Genomic DNA, 22,947 nt, shown 5'->3' on the forward strand with positions numbered 1-22,947 from the left:
TTCCTATAGTTTGTACAGCACTGGAAGAAATGCTTGAACATCATAGTCCCCATTTTTTTCACTTCAGGCATATTTCATTTCTTAGATATCATAAAATCTATAGACATGAGCAGTGAATATTTTTTAATGAAAGGATACTTTGTTCTTTCTGTTCCCAAAGTCACACTTTATCAGAAGTGGACACTCTATTCAGAAATGACTTTTAGGTCATTTAGTCAAGTCAGTTTTCTCCTGCAGGGTCAGCCTGGCCGAAGGAGACGGCAGTAAGAAGAGACCTTCAGCAGGCCTGGTTCCTGACAGCAGACGAGGGTTCTGATGGTGGGTCAGAACAGAGGTGGTGGGAACAGGCTTTCAGGACTCAATGTGACTCTCCCAAGACATGGTCAGAGAATAGATCAGCCACTGAGAACCTTGAAAGGGGCAGATGATGAAAGCGAAGTCCAGTCAAGTGGCCAGACCTGGGGATTGGGTTCCAAAACCAAGGAAGCAAAAAGCAGATAGACAGGAATGAATATGCCTGGACTCTCAGCCCAGGGTTAGCAAGGCCTGAGCAGCTTGTTCAGGTTTCAACCCAGGTGAAGTTGAACAAGGTTGTTCACTTACGTCTGTTCTTTATAAAGCTACATGCACTCGGTAGCCAACATTCTACGCCCCACATTCTAAGGGATCCATTGTAATTGTCAATAAGAACAAGCGAAGAGAGAGCTGGAAGGCAGTCCTCAGTGACCCCTCAACCAGTGAACTACTTGACAGTGTGCATGGTGGCAAGAAACTCTTCCCTGATTCTTGGCAAAAGCTACTCTCACAGTGTGCCTTACGAGTTGAATTTTTAAGCATATTTCTTCACTGACAGAAATGGTGTTTTCTTAAAGTCACAAGAGACTGACATAATAAACTGCAAAGGAAAGTTGAAAATAAAGTGCATTGTTCCACTCCCTGAGTCACAGCTACAGACAAAGCCTTTGGAGTTGCCACGCCTGTGAATCTCCACTCTGTAGACACCATGAGAGCGAGCAGGAAAAACCCGCAGCTGGGAATTAGCCCCTGAAGACAAGACAGCGAAGCTGACTTCTGAGCCGTAGAGTGAGCAGCTCTGGCAGCAAGTGATGCCCGGTGACATTCCATTCCCTCCGCGCCCGGGCAGCACCAGTGCCGAAGCGCTGTCTGCCGGGAGGGAGCGGGAGGGAAGCTGTTCCTGAACAAGAGCCTCCTTCTGGAAGGGCTACCCTCAGAGTGAGGGGCAGGAGCCAGGGGGGAGTATTGTCATACTATTATTTGTGGCTCTTTCGTAATCTGACTTTTATTTACTTCTCTTGACTCTATGTATTCATTCAACACGTATTTACTGAGAGGTTACTGAGCTAGGTGCTGAGGAGGAGTGATCAAAACAGATCACATGCCCTTCAGCAGGAAGCAGAGAACCAATTGCACAATAAAAATGTGACCTGGAAACCATAATCATGCTTCAAAGGAGAGGGATGCTATGAAAGAGGGCATTTGACAGTTAGGGAGCCCAGCTCAGGCTTCAGGCCAGAACTGGAGTTTGAAGGAAAGCAGGTGAGAAGCAGTGAGAGAAGAGACTCCAAGCAGAGGGACAGCAAGAGAAAAATACCCTTCAATACAGTCAGCGTTACAGCTCTGAACGTTTCATTTCTAGTTTCTTGAGAACATGAGAGAACATGATATCGTGAAAAACAATGGTATTTAAAGCCGGTTGGTCTTGTTCTTGCACGAGGACAACAGTTGTACAAGTTACGTAGATTTTCTGAACCGTGGTTTTATCACCCATAAAATAGGCGTGATAAAACCCATCATACAATAAATGTTAGTTTCTGCCCCCATTGCCTAATTTTCATAATCTTTCTGAGACTCGGTGCTTTCATTGAAAAACAGAAGAATTATACCTGCATCAGGGAATTGACATTTAAATAGGTTCATTTGTAAACTCTAAAGCATTATGTAATTATCAGGTATTAATAATCACTTAGAAAATATCTGAGAGGCCTACTTCATTCCAGATCCTGTGATAGGTACTGGAGAAATGGAAGGTTGACTGGGGCAGAGTCTCACCCTCACAAGAGAGTTGCTGAAAGAGAAATTCCTTCTTTTCCCTGCTCCAGAGGAAAAAGGTAGCCAGGGCAGAGGGGCAGGCCTCTGTGGCCTCCACAGGCATCCAAGTTCCTGGCACTTGGCCCTCCCTGGGGGATACCTGATACCCTCCCCCCAGCCATTAGCTGAGAGCTTGCCCAGACTATCTGACCCAGGGGCCCTAGGGACAAGACTGCAGGATGGATTTCTAAATCTTCAAAATAACCAGACAAGGGAATCTTAGCAACAAAAAATGTGACTGAGTGCGGTAAGAAAGTAGTTGCGATGGAGAAGGCTGTCAAGGGTAAGGAGAGGAAAATCACTACAGACAGACATCCGTGTTTCTATTGAAAGTGGATTGAACAATCCAGATTCTCTGATTTCCAGCCCAGCCACCCAGGCCTCTCTCTTTCAAGTTCCTTTCATCTTACTTGCCTCTTCCTTCTGAGAAATATAAAATGAGTATGAGGTGGAAAATGTATTACTCAACCATGATTTAGGAGCAAGCTCAGCCACAGAAGAGGCAAGTGTGGCATAGCCCAGAGAAAAAGAACTTGTAGAGGCAGGTCTCAGATAGATCCACCTCTGATTTTGCAAAGAAGGCACCGCCTTCATCACAAGTTCTAGGACCTTCAAGTTCAGAAAGAAACTACCTACTTCCCCTTGAGAACCTGGCACAATGTACCTAGCAGGACCGGTGTGAGTAAACCAAAGGCTGCTCTACAACATGAGCCGCAGGGACAATGCAGGTACTGTTTGCAGCCTGAAGATTGTGACTCTCCTGGTGGCCCTAAGTCCAGAGCTCCTATTCCTGGGAGCTGGAGTGCAGCTTCAAGACAACGGGTATGATGGACTACTCATTGCAATCAATCCTCAGGTACCCGAGGATCAGAACCTCATCCCAAACATTAAGGTGAGTGGCAACTATGAAGTCAAAATCATTTTCCCATTAGAACAGACCTGTAGCCTTCTTGAAGGAGCTAATAACCCTGTCTGATTTGTAGTTTGAGCAATAAAGAGAGCAGTGTTTCTGAAAGATTATACCAAAAATTATACTTATGGCCAAGTCAGTGTGTTCACCTAATTCTGTGTAGCCTCAGTTCACAGACTGTTGATCTAGACATCTTTTATTTTTGTTGTTGTTGATTACTACTAATTTTCCTGCTTTTGTTTTCCTATATGACTGTTTTGGGGGTAGCAACTTAAAAAATATGCATTGTGGCATGGTTTTGTGCTTATTAAAATCATGTTGTTGGATTCCATCCTGAGGGTGAGAATTCTCAGACAGAAAGAGTGGAAGTCTGGTTGGAGTGCCAAAGAGCAAAATTCTTTCTACCTGAATTTTCTCTAAATGACTATTTTCACCTTATAATAAGGAAGGACCATAGCTCCATTACCTAAGAGCCTCCTTTCAGTAATGCTTTAGTGACATGAGTATCATTATAAGGTGTGGTCTTGAACATGCCCACAAGTGTAACATGAAAAGGATTGTTTGGTAAAAGCTTAGAAGGCTTTCACACAATTGGAAAAATTATATAGGCAAGCCCAGGCATATAATGAGTGTCTTAAAAATCTCTTCCAGATAACCATTTAAGTTTATTTATTTGTTCCTAAGTTTTCTCATAGTCTAATGCTGTCGCTAATAGAAGTGGGCTCCTTCAAAATACTTTCATTATTTGTTATTGCTACTTCATTCCAGTGTGATCAGAAAACTCCAACATAAAGGATTTACAATGATAAAATAAGCTTTTCATTTATTTGGCTGTAGGAAATGATGACTGAAGCTTCTTTTTACCTATTCAATGCTACCAAGAGAAGAGTGTCTTTCAGAAACATAAAGATTTTAATACCTGCCACATGGAAAGCTAATAATTACAGCAAAGTTAAACAAGAATCATATGAAAAGGTAAGAATTCGGAATTTCATTAAATGAACTTAAATCAAGAGGAGGGGGAAACAACCAAAATATACTGTGTTCAGACTTTAAAAGTGAGAACTTAGGCAAAAACAAATCATTGGTATTAATATGCAAATATTATTGGGAAGGTTGTTAACCACAAAATATATAGACATATAATAAAGGAGTACAAATTATGCACTAGAAAAACAAGCAAAATGCCATTGCCCAGGGAGCCTCTCAGAAGGTCTCTTTACTTTTTAACTTAGAGGGTCTTTCCTGAAATTTCTGGTTAAGGACCGAAAACTAGTTTTATCTACTGAGTATGAGCTATAAAGAGAACAATTCTAATTATGACTATCTTATTTCCCATCCTGTCAGGGCAGTAAACATGCATGTCCAGAGAGAAACATTGGCCACCCACACACATAAACATATGACTGTCTTCTCCTGCCAGAGTGTAAATTAGCAGAATTTCACATCACCCCACATCTAGGACAGTTTTTGGGGAGTATGTTGATAAGAAGGAAGGCAGAAAGTTGGGGTGGGGAGTGGCTACCTTCTCTTTTCTATCCAAAAAAAGAACCACTTTCAAAGGACTCTGATAAGATGTAGAGTTAAACACCCATGATGATGTCTGGCACATACTAGTATGCATGCTATAAACAGATGTTAAGCCAATCTGGCAAATCACTGAAATTACTGTGAACAAGAGCCCTGGCAACGACCAGTAGGGGGAGAAGCAGCAGCATTGGAAACGCAGCTCAGGGCTTCAGCGATGGAGTGGGTTCGAGATCTGTAACTAGCAGCTCAAACAGAGGGACTGGGGCATGTGCTACAGTTTCCCCGTTTCTTATTTGTGTCCTTGGTATGGAACTTCCTAAGCCTGCTTTAATTCTTAGCTCTTATTTGAAGTTACTCTCTTGGTCATTGAATAGTATAGTAATCTAGAGAAGCACCTCAGGGTCCTGAAGAGGTTACAGAGTCTCTGAAAAGCATTTGGTTTATGACCAGGTGAAAGCATTTTACAATGTTTGGGCTTGGAGGTAGGAGAGAGAGGAGCCAGGATAACCTGAAAAGAGAGCTACTGTTTTTTAATCTTCAACTAAGTGCCAGGAATCCTACATATATAGAGTGCCTCCCCAAAAATATATACACGCACTATGAATAACTATAAAGGCAATGTTTATTAAAATATATTTTATTTTCAAAATTGAGCTACCAGCTGTTAAAGTGTGTGTACATCTTTGGGGGACACCCTGTACATATTGTTTCATTCCCTCAGACCCTAAAATTAGTTACTGTTATCACAAATTGGGAAATTAAGGCTCAAATAAATTAAGAATTTTGTTCCAAGTCAAACAGCTAGTAAATTTCAGAGCCACAGCTAGTAAATTTGAATCCATGTCTATTTGACTCCAAAACCCATGTTCTTTGTACTAAGCTCTATTGTCTCTATCTATCTATATAGGGTGCATTAACCAATTTGGCCACCTGTGGAACAAAGAAGTATTAGAGATAGCCAACCCCCAAACCAAGTAGTACTCCTGATCCTAATGAAGAAATAAATAACTAGAGCAAAAACGAGAATGTGACTGAACAGAAAGATTAAATTGAAGGCTGTTCATATATGGGTTGGATAATAATTTCTTTAACCTCATAATGTTAATTAAGCCAACACTTAGTGGATAATAATTACATACAGAAGCCATGCTAGGCACTGCAGGGGACTCAAGGACAAGAAAGGTGATGCTGTCCCTGTGAATCTAGCCTCATGTAGGTAGGAAGGAAGGGAGAGGAGGAAAGGTTAGGAATAGCAGGCAGGGTCTGCCTCATTATGGTCTGTAAAGTAAAATATTAACCCTAAACAGCCTGAGGATTCTGTGCCAAGCAGAGCACTTTCCCTTTTGCTTCAAGACAAATTTCTAGAAATAGAAATGAAATTTTCTCCAAATGAAGGATATGGAAGAGCATGACATCTGTAGCTCTTTTTGTAGCTGCTGACTTGCAAAACCCTTGGCTTGAATTCCTATCTTTCTAATGATAAATGTTAATTATTATAAAAGTAATTCATGCTCATTGCAAGAAAATCAAAAAGTGCAGATAATGGAAAATAAAATGAAAATATTACCTTCCTCTACTCATCAGTGGCACACACATGCACACACTCATACACACACATCGTTACACATATAGTACAAATAGTGGTTATTATGTATATACATGTATGTATATTTATAGAATGGTATTAGGTCTATTGTTCCAAAATCAGATTAAAAAGAAAAAACAACATACTAACTTCTAAGGGTAAGTCCTGAGACAACATAACTTTCTTTCTAAAACTAAAAGAAACAATGTTGTATATAAAATTGTGTTCTGTAAATGGTTATTTGAGTAAATATTTACATTATCTTTTGACTTAAAATATTGTTCTAGCAATAATACTTGAGATTGTACGGTACAAGAGAAAATATAACATCAATAGCATGCTTGTTTTGCCGATTTCTTGCTTGAGAAAAAAAAGACAAGGCTTAAAAGAAACACATCCTATTTTCTGCCACTGATGAAGTAACCCTCATCAGGTTGTTCACAAAAGGCTGGAATATTTTACAATACAGTTCTGAAGGATATGCAAATGCCTTTAAAATTTCTTCAAATATTTTATTGTATTTATACTGTCCTATAATGTCAGATTTTTACATTGTTGACTTTTGGGGGAAAAATTTGTTCTGATTAAATTTTATTATATAAATTTTTATTAAAGTATAATCAACATACAATCATTTATTAGTTTCATGTGTATAACATAGTGATTCAAGATTAGTATGCATTGTGAAATGATCACCACAATAGGACTAGCTACCATCTGTCACCATATAAAGTTATATACTATTGATTATATTCCCCATGCTGTACATTACATCCCCATGATATATTTTACATCTGGATATTTATACCTTAGATCCTCTTTACCTGTTTCCATACCCCCCACCCCCCTTTCCTCAGAAAATCACTAATCTGCTCTCTATGAGTCTGGTTTTGTTTTTTAGATTCCACATATAAGTGCAGTCATGCAGTATTTGTCTTACTCTCTCTGACTTATTTCACTTAGCAAAATGCCTTCTGGGTCCATCCATGTTGGCTCAATGGCAAGGTTACATCTTTGTTATTCCATTGTGTGTGTGTGTATGTGTGCACGCGCGCGTGTGTGTGTATTGACCCTTAAGTTTTTTCCATATGTTGGCTATTGTAAGTAATGTTGCAATGATCATAAGGCATATACATCTTTTTGAAGTAGTGTTTTCATTTTCTTCAGATAAATACTCAGAATTGGAATCTCTCGATCATATGCCAGTTTTATGTCTAATTTTATGAGGAAACGTCATACTGTTTTCCGTAGTGATTGCATCAATTTACATTCCCACCAGCAGTGCATAAAGGTTCCCATTTCTCTGCATCCTAACCAACAATTGTTATTTCTTGTCTTATTTATAATAACTATCCTGACAGGCATGAGGTGGTTTCTCATTGTGGTTCTGAATTTCATTTCTTTGATTATTAGTGATGCTGAGCCTCTCTTCATGTGCCTGTTGGCCATCAGTATGTCTTTGAAGAAATGTCTATTTAGACATTTTTAAATCAGATTTTTTTTTGTTATGGAGTTGTATGAGTTATTTATATATTTTTGATATTAACCACTTATTGGATATATGATTTGCAAATATTTTCTCCCATCTAGTAGGTTGCCTTTTGTTTAGTTAATGGATTGTTTCCTTCACTGTGCAGAAGCCTTTCAGTTTAATATAGTTCCATTTGTCTATTCTTGCTTTTGTTGTCCTTGCCTTTGGAGTCAGATAAAAAAACAAACAAACACCAAATTGCTGTGCATTACATTCAAGTAATTAATCCATTTGAGTTAATTTTTGTATGTGGTGTAAGATAAAGGTTCAGTTTCATTCTTTCGCAGGTAACCATCCCATTTTCCCAGCACCGTTATTGAAGAGACAGTCCTTTCCATTGTATATTTTTGCCTTTATTATCATAAATTAATTCACCATATATGTGTTAATATCAATATCTGGGCTCTGTTTCTGTTCCATTGATCTATGTGTCTGTTTTTTTTACCAATACCATGCTGTTTTGATTATTACTATAGCTTTGGAGCATAATTAGAAGTCAGGAAGCACACCTCCAGCTTTGTTCTTCTTTCTCAAGACTGCTTTATTCAGGGTCTTTAGTGATTCCATACAAATTTTAAAATTATTTGTTTTAGTTCTGTGAAAAATGCCATTGGAATTTTGATAGGGATTGCATTGAATCTGTAGATTGCTTAAGAGTGTATGGACATTTTAATATTAATTGTTCCAAACTAGGAGCACAAAATAGCTCTGCATTTATTTATGTCTTCCTAAATTTCTTTCACCAGTGTCTTATAATTTTCAGTACAGGTTTTTAACCTCTTTGGCTAATTTATTCCTAGGTATTTTATTATTTTGAAGTAGTTGTAAATGGATTGTTTACTTAATTTCTCTGATATTTTGCTGTTAGTGTATAGAAATGAAACAAATTTTTGTATAATAATTTTGTATCCTGCAACTTTATTGAATTCTTTTATTACTTCTAACAATTTTTTGGTGGAGTCTTTAAGGTTTTTTGTATAAAGTATATGTCACCGGCAAATAGTGATAATTTTACTTATTCCTTTCCAATTTGAATGCCTTTATTTCATTTTCTTGACTAATTGCTCTGGCTAGGACTTCTAATACTATGTTGAATAAAAGTGGTGAGTACTGATAGACTATTCTTGGTTGAAAGTCAATTCTTTTCAGCACTTTGAATATGGCATTGCCATTCCCTTCTGGCCCATAAAGTCTCTACCCTAGCTCTTAGTTGTCTCTTAAATCTTTGTGATTGTCTAAAAAGCCTAATTTATTCTTTTTTTTTAATTTATTTTATTGTTGAAAGTATTACAGATGCCCCCCCATTTTCTCCCCTTTACCCCCTTTCCCATTCTCTCACCCCTCTCCAGTTTTTCCCCTGTCTATTGTCTGTGTCCATGGGCTGTCATATATGCTTACAAGCTCTTTGGTCAATCTCTTCCTGCCCTCCTTCCCACTTTCCTTCTGAGATCTGTTAGTCTGTTTCATGCTTCCATGTCTGTGGTCCTGTCTTGTTCTTCAAATTATTTTGTTCCTTAGATTCTTAATAGGTCTCCATTGTTGAGGGAGTGCCAAGACCTGTCAGTTTCTCAAGGGTAGAAATCTCATTTAGCATCTAGTAGCATGTCAGTTAGGAAGTCAGACCCTCAGGCAGCAGCTTTTAAAGTATGTGAATATATCCACAATCATAAGGCCTGCTGGTCTCCGGATCGAGATCTGCAGGTGTTTCCTAGGTGACACTGGCTGTCTTCAGTAAGGCAGCAAGAAATACCTGACTGCCATGCCTGTGGGCTTCACTGATGCATTGAGAAAATATCTTGTCTGTGTGTGCACATGCACACACGTTGCCCTTAGGAAGGGAGCAGTAGGATGCCATGATTGCTAGTGCTTTCAGGCCCCAGCCAGGGACTGGCAGAGTGTTGCAGCTGGCTTTGCTGGTGACTTTCTGCTCATCTGCCCCAGCTGGGCAGCAGCTGAGTGCTGCAACCCCACTCTCCTGTTTCAGCAAGGCAGCGGGACAGTGTGGCAACTACTCACCCTGCCTGTCCTAGCAATGCAGTGGGACAGTGCAGCACCTGATCTCACTCACCTATGCTAGGAGGGCAAGCGGAGAATGCAAAAATGGAATTTACCAGTGCCTCCATCTCCAGAGAGAGTTTCAACTATCTTCTGCTCCTCCAGCAGATGTTTTAAGATTAGTAAATGAATCTCCTTCACATATAGTCTAGGGACTTCTCAAACTTCTGCTTTTGCACCAGGTCCCAGGCAAACGACACCTCATGTGAGCCCTTTACAAGAAGAACCTCAGCCCCCTACAGCCCTTTGGGTCCCTTGGACATCAGCCCCACTGGTTTTCTAAGCCAGTGCAGATCCCAAGGGTTGATGTGTTTGATGTGAAGCTCTTCTGCTATAGGAGAAGCCCCAAACTGGTGAGATCCCTCCCTACCTGTGTCACTGCATTGGAGACACATTGGGGGGGGGGGGGTGTGCAAGAGCTTGATCTCTCGTAACTGTCTCAGTGTTGTCCTTTTATCTTTTTTTTTTTCCGTGGAGGAGCAGTTTATCTAGTTTGCAGAACTTTTCAGAGAGAAATGATCCATACATAGCAGTAGATTCTGTGTGTCCACATTTATGGGAGGACGCGAGTTCAGCATCTTCCTGTGCTACCACCTTGGACCCCCATCTGAATGTGGCACAGCTCAGTGTGATTTGAGAATATTTTAATCTAGGAAATCAGGTCAAATGGAAGTAATGAAGCTCTGTGAAAATTTGCTAAGCTTTTAAAATGTAGATGTTTTTTAAATTGCCAAGTAATTTTGTTGACATTTAGTAGTGAATGCATGTTAAACTCCATCTACAAGGCATTTATTTTTTTAAAAAAGAATCTGTTGTTAAATTTGAATATAATTCATAGAGTAAGATGTACAGTTCAAAGTGTTTTAAAGTGTATATGTTTATGTCACCAGCATCACAGTTGAGATAGAGTATGACAAGGTATTTCTTTTAATTTAGGCAAATGTTATAGTGACTGACTGGCATGGGGCACATGGAGGTGATCCATATACCTTACAACATAGAGGGTGTGGAAAAGAGGGAAAACACATTTATTTCACATCTGACTTTCTACTAAATGAAGACTTAACAGCTGGCTATGGATCACGAGGTAAGTATGACCAATCAAGAAACAGACATTTGCCACCACTGTTTTGTGCTTAGTGCTGACAAGGCCTTAGAGAACCTGAAACTTGACAAAGACCATATGGATGGGGAGATAGGGCCACATGCCCATGAAAAGATGAGGAACACAAAGTGAGCCAGAAAGAGTTAAGCACCAGGTTAGTGGCCCAGATTGTGAGTGCTATAAGAACTCAGTGAAAGGAGAAAACATTTTGAGCTAAGGATGGTCAAAAATGACCTCATTGAATAGAGGGGCTTCAAGGTTGAATATAATTTTGATAAGAGAAAAAAAGGGAGAGATCAGTGAAAATAGCGTAGATAAAATTGTGCCAGCAGAAGCATCCAGGGCATACTTGAGACATGTGAGCAGTAGACCCTATTAATGGGCAGAGTGACTGTGGGTAGTGCAGTCATGGGGGAAATGCTGAAATACACGTGGGGGTGAGTGATGGAGAGCTTCAAATGCCCAAGCAGCAAGCCCCACTGACGGCTCATAAGCACAGGGGTGCCACCATCGAAGCCGGGTTTTAAGGTGATGAACTGAGCTGTGCGGATAACCCGGCTTCCTCAGATCAATGAGGGAGAAACTGGATGTCCAGAGAACAACTGGACGTACCAGAGAAGTCCGTGTACAAAGCCAGGAGACTGGAATGTGGAGGCAGTGAGATGAGAAGGACGGGAAAGGTAGTAATAAAAACAATGAGAATTTTCCATGTTCCAGGTGCTGTGCTGTTTGCTTTTCAAATGTTATCTTGTTTAATCGTAACAACTCTAAGTGATGAGAGATGTTCCAGAAGGGGCAAAGAGAAATAGCGTTCTGAACTGCTGCAGTATGGACAAGGGGGCTGGGTGCGAGCAGCAGTAAGGAACACTCCAAGTTTTTGGCAGAAACAGAAGGAACCAATTTAAAGAGGGAAATTCACAAGTATGGGTTGAGGCAAGTTGCTTGTGAGGAGCAGTGAACTATCCTGGTGGAAAAGCCCAGCCTGTGGTTGAATGTGGGTGGCTGGCATTTGGGAGAGTAGTCAGGGTCTTAGGTTTGGAGACTGGCATTTAGTGGATGAAACCTGAGGGAGAAACTGTGGTGAGGAAAGATCGGCAGGTCAAGGACTAGCCATCCCATTCTTAATTTTTTTTTATGTTAACATACAGTAGTGCCTTTCAAATGTTTTCATGATTACCCCCATTTAAATCTAAGTAGAGTCTGTTATTCTCTGTATAGCTAGCAGGCATTGGAGCAATACACTCTATAAAACACATTTTATAAGACATTTAAAACTTTATAAGAGTTTTTTTTCTGGTAACTATGAGGTGCTGATGATCTCTGCATAAACATATAACTTCATCAGCACTTCTAAAGTCCATGAGTAGGCACAAACTTTTCCTTAACACTTTTGGCTTAAACTGTTCCCCTCCCTCCCTTTGTCCCAAGGTCCAAAAATTGCACAATATGCCTAAGTCAACTCAGCAAACACTTCCTGGGTTTCCATAACTTTAAAAAAATTTTTTTAAGTGCACTTTGAAAGGAGAGTTAATCAAGGAGGGAGAAGTCAGTTTTGATGTGAATGTTGAAGGAAATGCAATATTTAGAGAGGTAGAGAAAAAGTTATAAAGGATTTTATGCTGAGGATGCGGTAAGAGTTGGAGATAAATATAAATGTGAAGAATCAGGGATAAAATAAAAAAGAAAGAACCATCCAATCTAGAGAGGAAATTCTGTGATTTTTTTTTTTTAATTTATTTTTTTGCTCCTTCCTGCCTCCTTGGCCCCAAAGTTTCAGTCGCTGATCTGGATGGTAGAATTGCCTACAAGAAAGAAAAAAAAAAAACAGGCATGCTTGGATAACAGTCTGAAGAACAAGAAAGGTTTATGTGCTGACTTGGTATCTTAGTCTGTCTGGGCTGCTATAACAGATTACCATAGTCTGGGTGGCTGATAAACAGCAGAAATTTATGTCTCACAATTCTGGAGGCTGGAAGTCCAAGATCAAGGCACCGGCAGATTCAGTGTCTGGTGAGGCCCACTATCTGGCACATACACAGCCATCTTCTCACTGTGTCCTCACCTGGCAGAAAGAGGAAAGGAGCTCTCCAGAGTCTTTTGTTGATGTTGTTAATCCTCACATTGATGAGAGAGAGACATATCGATTGGTTGCCTCCTGCAGGAGCCCCCACCGGGGCTGGGGATGGAATCTACAACCCAGGCACATGCTCTTGACTGGGAATCGAACCTGAGACCCTTCGGTGTATGGGCGGACACTCTAGCCGCTGAGACACACCAGCCAGGGGTAGAATGTCTTTTATAAGGTCATTAATCACGTTATGAGGGCTCCACCCTCATGACCTGTTCACCCCTCAAAGGCTCCACCTCCTAATACTGTCACATTGGGGGTTTGGATTTCAACATCTGAATTTTGTAGGTACATAAACATTCAGTTCATTACACTTAAATAAACTTCGTTCCTTTTCCTTGAATCCTGACTTTATAGGCCTATATGAAGGTAATTAGAAACCTGCTAGGCAGCTTCACTGAGGAAATGAGAAGATACAGGACATACAGGACTCCTCAAATACATGTGCAACAAGTAAATTGGCTGGTTTGCATTTACAGAATTAAACACATCTTCACTCTGCCTCTGTTAGACGGTGGGGGGTAAAGTAGAAAGTGATGAAAATGGGGTGAGGAAGAGGAAAGTGGGAGAGAAAATTGTACTTCAACCCTTTGGAATGATTATATATAGTCAAGTAATGTTGCATCATCACTGATTAGCAAGGCCCGTGGCTGAGATGTTAGGAACTCAAAACAAAAGCTCTCTCTTCCACAGGCAGAGTGTTTGTCCACGAATGGGCCCATCTCCGTTGGGGTGTGTTTGATGAATATAACAATGAGAAACCTTTCTACATAAATGGGCAAAATCAAATTAAAGTAACAAGGTTAGTAATTTTCTCATGCTAAAAATTCAGTTTATTTTTTTACTCTAAAATTAAGTTTATAATGGCAGCTAAAACTTAATGGACAATTTTCAGTTTTGTAATGTACTCCATTTTTAAAATGCTTATATGGTTCAAATATCAAAAAGTTATATCCTTAGATATCTCATGCCCACCACTATCTTTACCCTATACCCTCTCATTTCCTCTAAATAACCATTTTTATTTGTTTCTTATTTATTCTTTCCGGATTTCTCTAGAAAAATTTTTAAAATGTATATTCTTCCTCACTCCTTTTTTAAAAATATATAATTGCATAATGTTTCATTGTGTCGACATAACATAATTTTTCAGTCACTCCCCTACTGTAGTACAAGTGGGTTGTTCCCAATCTTTTACTACCAATAATACTATAGGTGATAATGCTACAGATACACTATTTCTCACATATGTAGGCAGATATGTATAACAACTGAATAACTTCCAAGAATTATTGAGTCAAAGGGTACTCTCAGCTGTAATTTTGGTAGATATTGACTGATTCCTCCCCTAAAGGTTGTATTATTTTCATTCCCCTAAACAATTTGAAATTACCTATTTAAGAAGGAATCCTTTTAAATATCATCACTATGTGTCAATTCTCATCTCCCTCTGATGTCCAGTGGCAATGAGCTCAGAGGAGCCCTGACTTATGACACTGCCTCGCACGCTCTTCCTTGGAGCTCCAAACATTCGTGTTGATTTCCTGGTAACTTTTGCTTTGACTTTGTTTAGCTGGTGAAGCCCTTGCCAATACAGAACCTCTCATCAAGATCAAATTCTTTAACATAAAGTGGAGTCTATTTCTAAACTGATTAACTTTCATAGAGTAATTTTTAAAATTGTTGCAAGCTACAGTATTTGCAACTCATTATTATATGAGCTAGTGAAGAAAAACAAGTATTTCTAAAATAGACCCAATTTTTCTTTTTCTTTTTAGGTGTTCATCTGACATCACAGGCATGTTTGTGTGTGAAAAAGGCCCTTGCCCCCAAGAGAACTGTATTATTAGTAAGCTCTTCCAAGAAGGATGCACGTTTTTATATAATAGCACTCAAAATGCAACAGCATCAATAATGTTCATGCAAAGTTTATCCTCTGTAAGTATGGCCTTGGAACTATAAACTCCGACAGGATTCCATCTCTTCCCAAGACAGATTAATATGTTTTAAGTACTTAAACAAAAATACAAGATTCACTGTGTTTTAGAGCTTGGGGGACCTTGGAGTTCATCTAGTTTCTATTTTGCAGATTAAAAAATAACTGAGGCCCCCAAAGGTGATCACCAAAAACAGATTCCTTAGGAAAGGATTATTTGCTTTCCAGGGAAGGTGATTTAACAAGAGCCTTATAAATCTCAAAAGTTGCTCATATGGTGGTGTTGCTGTATATTTTCACAAGAAAGTGTACTAGGTTGATGGGTGATATAACACATGATTGCTTCTCTCATTTGAGGTAGCAATCCACTCTTATCTTAATTGCACTTTCTAATGATCTTCCCCTTGTTTTGCATAGTCTAGAATTTAAAAAGTCAGGGGCTACCAAGGGAAGCCAACTAACCTTTAGCTTTGCAGGTTTGGAAACTCAGCCTTGTCATCATTCCACACTAATTGGCAAGACACTAGTGTATAAATCCAGAACACCATTTCAAAAATTATTATAAAAAAGAGTATTCTGCCATGGGGATCCAATACTTGCCTCCTTAGGCCAGTTCATTTTCTCTCTGAAGGAAACAGCATGAAACAGTCAAGTTCTCACCTGATCTGAGAGCATGGAATCAGAAAGGAGGAGTTAGGTGACACAGAGGTTTAGTGGCATCAGCCTTCGTGACTAGATGTATCTGTCCATCTTCACAAAAACCTGAAGGTCAAATCTGTGAGTCATCTCTGCTCCATGCAGCTTAAAGCACTGTGGGCACATGCGTCTCTGAAGTTGTCTGTTTCCAGAGCCAAACAACACCCCTTGGATTGACATATTCTTTTTTTTATATAACTTTTTTCTTCAGTCTGGTTTTAGTCAAGACTAGGAGTCATTCTGTAAATTTGAAGTGATATTTCTTATTTCTTTTCCAATCCATTATGTTTTTAATTTATAGCTTTAGTGTCTGAAGCCAACCTAATTCCATGTGTTTCATCTACATTGATTGTGATCCTTTGAAAGACTTACCCAGTCAGATAACCTTTGCAATCCCCTAACCATAGTCATAAAACATAAAGGAGTTAAAAACAAATAACAAAGAAACCAGGTTCTACTCCTGTCTCCCTATCCTACTAAGAAACTTCTGTCCTTAAGTAATTATTAACCCTTTGAAGCTTCAGCTTCCTCTTCTTTGTAACTAGAAATAAGACTAAGAGATTCCTCTAGCTCTAAGGGCCCATGGTTCCATTCTTTATAGGAATGTAGCCACTGGGAATAGATGGTAACACATTACTTTAAAATGTAAATTACACTTCTTAAAGCAGTGTTGACACAGGTTTAATATTATTAAATGAATTAGATCTATATTTCCAAATAAAGAAAAAGATCAGGAAGGAGATTTAAGTTGGTTTTTCCTTATCCTGTTCTTACAAAGATCAATATTTAAACTAGATCAATATTTGCTGACTGATCAATAAAGGTGCAGTGGTCATTAAACATGATTTTAAGAAGCTGACCAATATATCATCTCCTGGGGTGTTTTCTTTAACACAATATCATGCTAAGGAAGGTGGAGATTGTTTTGTTTTTTTAAGATTAAGATAGGTGTATATGTGGTCTGCTCTCTGTTATCCAAGTGCAAATAAACGTTAATAGAGCTTGATCTCAGTACCACAGAGGTGCCAGTGTTTCAGGCAAAGGGTGCCAAAGGTTAGGTGAAAATTTGATAGCATTCTTGAAGTAAAGAAGGACATTGCTGTGGCACTTCTGATTCCCCATGTTTCAGCTCACCTTTCCTTCTCCATCAGCTGCTCGAGCTTGAGCAGCATGTCTCAGATAGACGAGCCTTTATTCCCTGACAGGCTGTGTTCTTGTTCCAGGTGGTTGAATTCTGTAATGCAAGTACCCACAACCAAGAAGCGCCAAACCTGCACAACCAACTGTGCAGCCTCAGAAGCACGTGGGATGTGATCTCAGGCTCCTCGGACTTTCGTGGCAGCTCCCCCGTGAGCGGGGCTGAGCTGCCGCCCCCTCCCACGTTCTCCCTCCTCCAGCCTGGGGCCAAGGTGGTCTGCTTAGTGCTGGATGTGTCCAGCAACATGGCAGAGGTAACATTTTTGAACGGCAATGGCTGTAAAACATTCATCAGTTTTTAATTCTTTTTTCTTTTCAGAGGAGATGCAGGAGTGACAGAATAGGGTCTCTGCTTTGAAATACAACCTAGTGAGGGGGACACGACACACACGTGTGAATAAATACAGTTGAGTGTGATGAAGCTCCACAGAGTCGTGAGGCAGCACCTAGTTCTTTAGAAGTGACTGAGGAAGACTTCACCAAGAGGGTGAACTTGGAGTTGGGCCTTGAAGGATGAGAAAGTGCCCGCTAGGTTGGGTGAGGTGAGGGAGGGGAGGGAAGACATTCTAGAGCCAGGAAAGGTACGTGCAGTGACCGAGAGGCAAAATTAGAAGGATTTGTTCAGGGAAGGCGCATCCGCTGGTATGGTTATAACTAACATTGGGTGGCTCTGAGAAAGTGCAGGCAAAATGGAGATACGGTATGAATTTGAGAGAAATTGAAGGCCTTGGGTTGATAGGACCCAGTCAAGGATGTGGGGGCTGGTAGCAAGGAGTAATAAAAGAGAGTTCCAGGTTCCTGGCTTACCTCGTTGGGAGAAGAGGCCATAATTGAGAATAATGAGCTGATGACCGTGATGTGAGCAATAGCTCCTATTTACTAAGTGCTTGCTATGTATCCATTTTTCTCATAGAAAACCGAAGCTAAAAAAGATAAGTAATTTCTCTCTGGTCACGTAATTAGCAAAAGTTGAAGGCAAGATTCAAAGCCCTTGTTTTATCCACTCTACCAACTTACCTTTCAATATTGTGAAAGAAATAATATTTGGTAAAGGAGGCAATGAAGCCAACGTGTGTAGAGTCTGAGATACCTGTGGGACCTTAAATTGGAGATACCTCCTAAGCAGTGCGAAATGCAGGTATAGGTGTTAAGAGAGATGCCTGGTTGTGGATGGAGACCCCGGTTATCACTGCACAGGTGGTCGCTGAAGCCCAGCTTGCTGCTCCACAGCCATCAGAACAAGTGACCTGAGTGAGTTAATCAGCAGCATCACCTGTCCCAAACTGGCCGCTAATATTACTTTATGCTTGGTTAGGAGTTCAAGGAGTAACTGTACTGTCATACATATATCTCAGTTGATCCTCACAGCAATTCTATTTTAGTAAGAAATATATGATTATCCCCACTTTAAAGATTAAGTGCCCAGCCTAAGATGACCATTATAACAGAGGGTAGCATCAGGATAGATACATTTTACTGCCACTCTCTGCCATAAGGTCTCTTCACAATGTTTCCTCTTACCCAGACTGAATTTTAAAAGAAGCAGCTACAACTCTCAATTGGTGTTATAGATATTTGAATTCTGAATTGGAGAGAAGTAGTGAGGATATGAGTTCTTAGAGAGTAGTAATTATGAACAGCTTATTGGGGACAGAATTCCAAACCACTCCCTCTTCCCAGAAAAGCACCAATTTTTGAGCCTGCAGTTACTCTAACAGTATTCTAGCATTGTGTCACTCTTTACAACTCAAAACAATTGCAATTCAAAATCCTAAAGAATCAGCAGAGATATTTGCTTATTACTTTACTTAGTCATACTTTTATCTATCAACCAAATGTTGTTACCTTTTTTCCTTTTTGGGACATAGGCTGACAGACTCCTTCGACTGCAGCAAGCAGCAGAATTTTACTTGATGCAGATTGTGGAAATTCATACCTTTGTGGGCATTGTCAGTTTCAGCAGCGAAGGAGAGATCAGAGCCCAGCTGCAGCAAGTTAACGATGATGACGACCGAAAGTTGCTGGCTTCATATCTGCCTGCCACTGTGTCAGCTGAAGCAGAAACCAGCATCTGCTCAGGGCTTAAGAGGGGATTTGAGGTACAATACCCCCAGCCTTGGATCCCTATCGTGTCCCTTTCCCTCATTTTTTATCTGAGTTGCTTCTCATTTGGAGCAGTCTGTTACAATGTGGTCATAACAGGCCTCAACTGTAGGAGAGTAGTGATGGGATTACCACTATGGCCACTTGCTCGCTTTTGTATCACCCGTACCTAACAAAGTACCTGACACGCAACAGTTGCTTAATAACTGCTTGTTGAAGGAATGAGTAAATAAATAAAAACAATGGCCGAGGCTGGGAGACTTCAGCATCATCTGGACACTTTCTGAAACTGGCCCTGTCAATTCTTGGACTATCCCAGCTATGGCCTTTGTTACCCTTGCCTTTTCCAATCAAAATCAGCATGTCTGGCTCCTGACTATAGTCACATCAGGCCTCAAGCATATGAGACTCAAGGCCAGAGGTATGTTTCAGAAATGATAGAGTTCATCTAAGTTAGCATAATTCAACATCTGGGATGCAGCCATCAGTCAAACACCTGGTAGCAAGCAAAACACATCAGTTGCCACTGTTGCTGCCTAACGCAAATATTACTCAACCATGGCTGCCCATTGAAATCACCTGAGAATTAAAAGATCCTGATGCCTAGATCTCATCCCCAGAGAGGCTGATTTAAGTGATCAGGGGTGTGGTCTGGTCTCTAAAAAGTTTAAAGCTCCCCATCTGATTCTAAGGTGCAGCCATAATTGAGAACCATAGCTCTAGGGCCCCTTATTGGTCACTCACTGGATCTCAGAGGCCAGATCTCGCACAGAAAAGTTCCCTCAGATCAGCCGTGAGGGACTCTATTCTAAACTAGTGACACATCACGGTCATTGGAATAGAGAGCCCCTGACCACAGGCAGACGGGCACTGGTTGGTATGTAGAATGACAAGTGCTGCGATGAGGAGCTGAGGGCTGAATGGGAACGGACATGGAGTGTAGGTACCACAGAGGAACTGAGGCATATGCCCCACTGGAATTTCCAGCCCAGTAAGACCATTTGAATTACATTTCCTTCCGAATGACTGATATTCCATGTTCAGGTGGCTGAAAAACTGAATGGAAAAGCCTATGGCTCTGTGATGATATTAGTGACCAGTGGAAATGATGGGCACTTCAGCAACTGCTTACTCACGGTGCTCAGCAGTGGTTCAACCGTTCACACCATTGCCCTGGGCTCATCCGCTGACAAAAACCTGGAAGAATTCTCACATCTTACAGGTAAATACATTTCTAAAAACTTATGTTTTAGAGCATTTCTTTTCTGTATGAATATTCAAAGCACAACAGTGAAACCAGATTATGTCAACAAAATACATGGCTGAAAAACACAAGAATCATTGCTAAAATTTGCTTCAATTTTGCTGAAATTTTTTCCATTTTACTTAGAAGGTGAAAATTATATACATCTAAAGAAAATATATTTTATAACTTCTTTGTTAAACCAGCCTGAGCATGTATAATCATGGAGTTAAAAAATATGTTTAAGATTAAATGCACTAACTTCTGTGATAAGAACACATACAATATTGTAAACTACATATATTTTTTGTTGTAAATGAGGCACAAAATAATTTTATCTATATTCTTTATATTCAGTAAAAATGGGTATGCTGACTTGAAGACTGAAAGTTAGGTTTTATTGAATTACCTTTGAAAATAATGTTTTCAGAATGTAAGTATAAATATATAGCAGTGTAGATTACAGTTAACCTGGATTATCCAGGAATTTTCATTTCAAGACTAGTAAATATATATTTATTGAGTTTCTATCCTGTACAGAGTACAGGTCTAGAGCCTAACATTACAGCTAAGAACAGAGGAGACACAACCATGCCCTTCGTGCTGCTCACTGCGTGGTCGTGAGGGTGCCATGCAAAGCAAACGAAGCACAGCTCCTGTTTCTCCCAAACTAACCCTTTTATGCAAAGAATGGTTGACGGAAAAGTCTTACATTTTATTTTTGTATTCTGTTATACATTTTAACAGTTAACATCCAAATCATGTATTTCAGGAGGTTTGAAGTTCTTTGTTCCAGATAAATCAAACTCCAACAGCATGATTGATGCTTTTGGGAGAATTTCCTCTGGAACCGGAGATGTTTTTCAACAACGTGTTCAGGTCAGAATTTCCTCAGTGTTGTCCTGCGAGTTGAGTTGGGGGGAAGGAAGCACTGAAGAGAGATGAGCTGTGCTAACTGTCTCATTCACCTTATTTGAATAGGTCAGGGGCTTCCTGGCATCACCAGCGCCAGGCTTCATTTTTACCTGGTGTCTGCGCTCCTCAGCCCTGGGAGTCATTTTCTGTAATTGTTTTTTAAGGTCTGTGCGCAGAGCTTGCTTCCTCCTATGGCTGAAAATGGGGGTGGGTATGGGTGCAGTAGAGGTGAGGTCCAGAGAAAAATAAAAAACTGCGTATTTAGTTTTAGTTCCATAATAACTTTCTATAATTCGGAATCCTTTTTACTTTAGCTTATTCAAAAACTTCTATGAAGCTCCTCTCGCATGTAAAAAGCTTCAACTATTCCATTAAATTCTAAAAATTTCTAAATATCTACTTAACAACCATAAGTTACTTGATTTTGCTCACAAAAGCTTCCTTTAATCAAACCATTTTTTTAAAAGGGTCAAAATTTTTCTTCTAAGTAGTTTAAAGATATTTTTAACATAACCAAACAAAATTTTATCTGCTGTTTCCTCACAGATGGTAAGTGAACCTTGGTTTCATATGAACACCGAAGTCAATAAATTATTCCTAGCAAATTTTTAACATGAAGATTATATGTACACAGTAAAGGCAATAACTATCATCCCATGATTAGAAGTGAAAAAAGGGAGGTGGGAAGGGGGGGAAATTGGGGGACATCTGTAATACTGTCAACAATAAAAAAATTTTTTTTAAAAAGAAGTGAAAAAAGGTGAATTATAAATAGCAATATATATTAGACTACAATTGGCTTTCTGAATCGTCCTTCTACCCTGTGATTTCCTCTTTGATAATATGAAATGAAAACAAATGTTTTAAAAAGTAACAAAATATTATTCATATGGCTCCAATTAACCTTCTGTTCCCAAACTTGGCCACCTCTCCCCACTTGTTTTTATGCCATTAGCCCCATTAGAACGTGGCCAGAAACTACATCTAGACCCCTACAAGCTCTCAGGGCCCAGCACAGGATGTGGCAAGGTGGTCAGCGGCTCACAAACACTTGTTAAATTGATTTTAGCAAATAGTCCACAAGGTCTTTGCGGTCATCTACCAGGAAAATTTTATACACTTTCCAAGTCTGAGCAATACTTACGAAGTGTTACTAATGTATTTACTTAATAAATACAATTTTTCAAAGGTATTTCCATTGTAGCTATACAATGATTAAATGCTGCTGAAGTATAAGCTATAACAAAACATTTTATCTCCTCTGTAGTTATATAATGCACTGTATTTTGCTCTGGCCATGTATTAGTATATGGAAAATGATTTATCTGAATATAGTACATCAGAATTGAATGCTTTTTATTTTTAGCAGTTCATTTTTGTCACAGAAGTAAAGAAAAAGACGGAATGATTGTGCATACGCTAGAAACCTTCATATATATATTCTCTCAAACAGCTTGAAAGCATGGGAGGGAATGTTAAACCTCACCGCCAGCTGAAAAGCACTGTGGCTGTGGATAACGGTGTGGGCAATGACACCGCCTTTCTGGTCGCATGGCAGACCAGCGGTCCCCCTGAGATTGTACTGTGGGATCCTAGCGGAAGACAATACCACACACATAATTTTACCGTCAATCAAGCTCTGAGGACTGCTCGCCTCTGGATTCCAGGAACTGCGAAGGTAGATGTCGGGGCTTGTTCACATGGCAACATTTAGTCAAGTGAATGACGTTCAGTTAAATCACGTAATTAAATGCATTGTGTGAAGGAAGCCCTATTTGATTATCATAATTTTACTTTAACTTTATGAGGGCATTTTGTGAATGTTAAAAGTTTAAGGAGAACTACTAATGTATGTTCAAAACTTTAACAGTGGAGATTAGTATTTATGTAATAAAAATAACTTA

The 22,947-nt window shown here is 39.7% G+C and overlaps 1 protein-coding gene across 1 annotated transcript in view; it reads left to right on the top strand.

Moving 5' to 3' along the window:
• Positions 1 to 2,267: 2,267 nt before the first annotated feature.
• CLCA2 (chloride channel accessory 2) overlaps positions 2,268 to 22,947 on the top strand; it is a 32,387-nt gene continuing 11,707 nt past the window's right edge. Inside the window, exons 1-10 of the mRNA XM_016220646.2 lie at positions 2,268 to 3,001; positions 3,857 to 3,994; positions 10,657 to 10,807; positions 13,647 to 13,755; positions 14,732 to 14,891; positions 16,809 to 17,036; positions 18,651 to 18,881; positions 19,930 to 20,107; positions 20,901 to 21,007; positions 22,497 to 22,721. Of these exons, the coding sequence (XP_016076132.2) occupies positions 2,816 to 3,001; positions 3,857 to 3,994; positions 10,657 to 10,807; positions 13,647 to 13,755; positions 14,732 to 14,891; positions 16,809 to 17,036; positions 18,651 to 18,881; positions 19,930 to 20,107; positions 20,901 to 21,007; positions 22,497 to 22,721 (1,713 nt within the window). The 5' untranslated portion in view covers positions 2,268 to 2,815. The remainder of the gene's footprint in view (positions 3,002 to 3,856; positions 3,995 to 10,656; positions 10,808 to 13,646; positions 13,756 to 14,731; positions 14,892 to 16,808; positions 17,037 to 18,650; positions 18,882 to 19,929; positions 20,108 to 20,900; positions 21,008 to 22,496; positions 22,722 to 22,947) is intronic.

This window comes from Miniopterus natalensis, chromosome 9 (genome assembly GCF_054644295.1).
Source record: "Miniopterus natalensis isolate mMinNat1 chromosome 9, mMinNat1.hap1, whole genome shotgun sequence".
Taxonomy (NCBI): domain Eukaryota; kingdom Metazoa; phylum Chordata; class Mammalia; order Chiroptera; family Miniopteridae; genus Miniopterus; species Miniopterus natalensis.